The sequence below is a fragment of the Cebus imitator genome, unplaced genomic scaffold (genome assembly GCF_001604975.1).
Source record: "Cebus imitator isolate Cc_AM_T3 unplaced genomic scaffold, Cebus_imitator-1.0 Scaffold5, whole genome shotgun sequence".
NCBI classification, from domain to species: Eukaryota; Metazoa; Chordata; class Mammalia; order Primates; family Cebidae; genus Cebus; species Cebus imitator.
In genome coordinates this window covers 5,637,139-5,640,987 of record NW_016107320.1, presented here as the reverse complement: position 1 = coordinate 5,640,987, position 3,849 = coordinate 5,637,139, and the positions used below count along the sequence as shown (strand labels likewise).

The 3,849-nt window shown below is 41.5% G+C and overlaps 1 protein-coding gene and 1 non-coding gene across 6 annotated transcripts in view; one reads left to right on the top strand and one right to left on the bottom strand.

Moving 5' to 3' along the window:
• RBPMS (RNA binding protein, mRNA processing factor) overlaps window positions 1-3,849 on the bottom strand; it is a 190,345-nt gene that overhangs the window by 91,116 nt on the left and 95,380 nt on the right. For all 5 annotated transcript variants that reach the window (XM_017535859.2, XM_017535855.2, XM_037740985.1 and 2 more), the window contains exon 4: window positions 3,046-3,108. In XM_017535859.2, coding sequence (XP_017391348.1) covers window positions 3,046-3,108 — 63 coding nt within the window. The remainder of the gene's footprint in view (window positions 1-3,045; window positions 3,109-3,849) is intronic.
• On the top strand, window positions 711-817 carry LOC119472483. The gene has a single exon (XR_005201636.1). It is a non-coding gene; the product is annotated as a U6 spliceosomal RNA (small nuclear RNA).

Here is a 3,849-nt window from a genome sequence, read left to right as displayed (position 1 = left end):
TCGGCTCACCGCAACCTCCGCCTCCTGGGTTCAGGCAATTCTCCTGCCTCAGCTTCCTGAGTAGCTGGGATTACAGGCACGCGCCACCATGCCCAGGTAATTTTTTGTATTTTTAATAGAGATGGGGTTTCACCATGTTGACCAGGATGATCTTGATCTCTTGACCTCGTGATCCACCCGCCTCGGCCTCCCAAAGTGCTGGGATTACAGGCTTGAGCCACCGCGCCCGGCCAACCCTATACTCTTATATAAGTCAGCCCTGGACAGCAGAAAGCCCAGGCTCGTTACTCCACAGGTAAATATGAAGTTTTCTTTAGTCCCATAGAATAGGACAGAATTAGACCTGTTTTATTTGGGATCCTTCCCAAGTTAATAACTCATGAGTAGCAAACAGTATTAATGTATCAAACAGGAGAGGATACTGCTAAAGAAAGGCTCACTGCCAGTGAAAAATTAGAATGGAAAGCTGAGTGCAAGAAGAATAACCTAAAATCAGACCTCAGGACCAGACAAGTGATCTGTGGCCAGCTGGCACAGGGGAAAACAGGGTTTAACACCTCTATCTTTATATTATAGTAGGTTCATTACCTGTTATTTGTAGTAACCTTTGGGCACCAAGAAAAATTGAAATTATGTTCACTGTACTCTAGTTAGTATGGCAAGGAAACAAAGTTTTTTGACTATTACCATTTAAACATTAAAAAACAACCGTGCTTGCTTTGGCAGCACGTACACTAAAATTGGAACGATACAGAGAAGATTAGCATGGCCCCTGCGCAAGGATAACATGCGAATTCGTAAAGCGTTCCAAATTATCTTTAAAAAAAAATTTTTTTTTTTAAATAAAAAGAAAAAAGAAAAAAACAACCAACCTTCAGGCTGGGTGTGGTGGCTCACGGTCGTAATCTAAACATTTTGGAAGGCCAAGGCAGGAGAATCACTTTAGTCCAGGAGCTTGAGACTGGCCTGGGCAACCTAGCGGAACTCTGCCTTTGTTTGTTTAAAAAAAAAACAAACAACAAAAAAAAAACCCTTAAGTTATCTTTAAAAAACAAAACAAAACAAAAATGCAACCTACCACCTAAGGGAATGCTGCCTTGTCAGATGAGAGGTCACAATAAAAGCCTATTGTTTGGAAAATGAGTCAGTGACATCTCTATACACACAGGAGAAATACAGTAAAGCAATGAGAGCCAAGTCTGTGAAGCTTCAACTGCTTGTTACTTCCTTTGTAAGAACAATGAAAAGAACATGGTGAAAACTTCATCTAACATAACTTTAAAGGACCCAGAATATTTCTGCATTTAGAAGGTGTCCACCTGGTTCAAATAAAACCCTGCTAAATTGAAGCTGTGGTTCTATTTTCAAGTTTAAAGTGTCATTATACTGAGAAAATTCAGGTTTTATGTATTTAATGCAGAATCATGAAACTTTTTTTTTAATCAAAACATTCCATTATACACTGTGGTTCAGTGTATACCATTGGTGTTCAATAAATAACTGGTTTCTACTTTGTTCTAGAGGAGAGAAACAGAGTGAGTAGGCAGTTATTCTGACCAGCCAAATCCAGAAAAATTCTGGACTTTGGAATTCCTGGAACCCTAAGGTGTTCCTATGTGCTTTATATGAAAAAAACAACAACAATTAAGCAGTTTCTTCCCAGAGTGTACACATTTTTGTTCCAAAGTCTAAAATCTTTTAATGTTGTGTATCAATGACACTATTACACGAAGTAAACAGACTCATATAAAGACTTTTCCTTGGACCTCCAAGTCATTACCTATATCAGGTATTTCCAACACCCCTCTCTACATGGTCTGCTCAAAGCCGCAACTAGCCAGTAGGGTACCCTAAGGTAACACATCAACATGAAGACCAAACTCAAGTTCCTAGAAGCCTCCAAAATGGTACCTGTATTGCAACCAGTCAAGTGGCTGCTTGCCTTTTAGGAAGCATCCTAAACACTCTCAGTGCTTTAATCAGCCCTTGTTCACAGCCACTTAGGCCAACTGCCTAGAGCATGATGGAGCCAGACTTCACAGAGACTCCGAACCTGAGGATTCATCCTCAGCATCTGAAACTACATTCTGCTTCCTTTCACCTTCTCTAAGCTCAATTCCCTTAAGTTGTTTAATTTTCCAACATACGAAAGAAGAAACCTGTTTACCAAAACAATACTGGCAAAAGTCTCAAAACACACGGCAAACATACCTACAAACCAAATACAGGTATATCTACTTAATTACAAATGCCTGTAATTTATTGTAACACACATGCCTTTCGGGAAAGCCTTATATGTAAATTTTTAATCAACCAGAATAAAGGCTATGACTAGTTTTTTTGTTAGTTTGTTTTAAGCTGTATATCTAAAAGGAATGCCTCATGAAATAAGAAAAGCCAGGATTTTGGCTGGGCGTGGTAGCTCACGCCTGTAATCCCAGCACTTTGGGAGGCTGAGGTGGGCGGATCACGAGGTCAAGAGATGGAGGCCATCCTGGCCAACATGGTGAAACCCCGTCTCTACTAAAAATACAAAAAATTAGCTGGGTGTGGTGGTGCGCACCTGTAGTCCCAGCTACTTGGGAGGCTGAGGCAGGAGAATTGCTTGAACCTGGGAGGCGGAAGTAGCAGTGAGCTGAGGTGGTGCCACTGCACTCCAGCCCGGCGCCTGGTGATGGAGCGAGACTCTGTCTCAAAAAAAAAAAAAAAAGCCAGGATTTCTATCTGTTCTGGGAGTGGCCATTTAGAGTATAATGATGACCAAATGATCTCCTTTGGAAAAAAGCAAAGCAGCGCTACACATCACCATGGGATGGGATGGGGCTGGATTAAAATAAGACCCACATCATCAGATGCCAGGTACTTTGAGCACATCTGATCACAATTCTTGGAAAAAGCTCTTTAGAGGGCTAATTAAATTGATGAATCCCTCTCTCTTAGATTGAGCAGTCATATTCTTTCCACTTGATTTCCCATCCAAAGAGATTCCACTACTTCCCACCACCTCATATGGAAACCCCCTACAATTACCTCATTATTACTTACATTCAAAGCATTCTTTGCAGCTTCTGCTTCTGAGCGACTGTCAAAACTGACAAAACCTACGGGCTGAGGAAAAAAAGAGAAATATGAAGAAGAAAAAGAAATCAGACGATATCTATTTTTCTGGGTTAAGCGTGCTATCAAACTGAAAAGCTAAGACAAAGAAATGATCACAGGCAATGGGTAGAAATAAGAAAGCGAAATACTGAAGAATCATGACTCAATGGCTTAGCCAAATTTCTAACATGAATCAAAGGGATGGTGAGGGTGGTTCTTCAAGGGCACAGCTGGGGATTTAGAGAATCATAAAAAAATCTAGAAGTGGTTGAAAGGTGAACAGCAGTGAAGAAGGGAATAGAGGAAAACTTGGGTCGGAGAAGCTCTACTTTCCTAAATCAAATTCACTGTACCTCAGTTTCTTCATCTTTTAAAATGGAAAGAGAACCGAATCACCTTTTGGTACACTGTAAGTGCAAGGAATACAATGATATAATGATAAAACCCCTGGACTCTCACTGCATGACCAAAATTACAAAGTGAACATTCCTATCTCAAATCCCAAAGGATGCCTTAAAAATCCTGTGCTTAAGCCGGGCGCGGTGGCTCAAGCCTGTAATCCCAGCACTTTGGGAGGCCGAGGAGGGTGGATCACGAGGTCAAGAAATCGAGACCATCCTGGTCAACGTGGTGAAACCCCGTCTCTACTAAAACTACAAAAAATTAGCTGGGCATGGTGGCACGTGCCTGTAGTCCCAGCTACTCAGGAGGCTGAGGCAGGAGAATTGCCTGAACCCAGGAGGCGGAGGT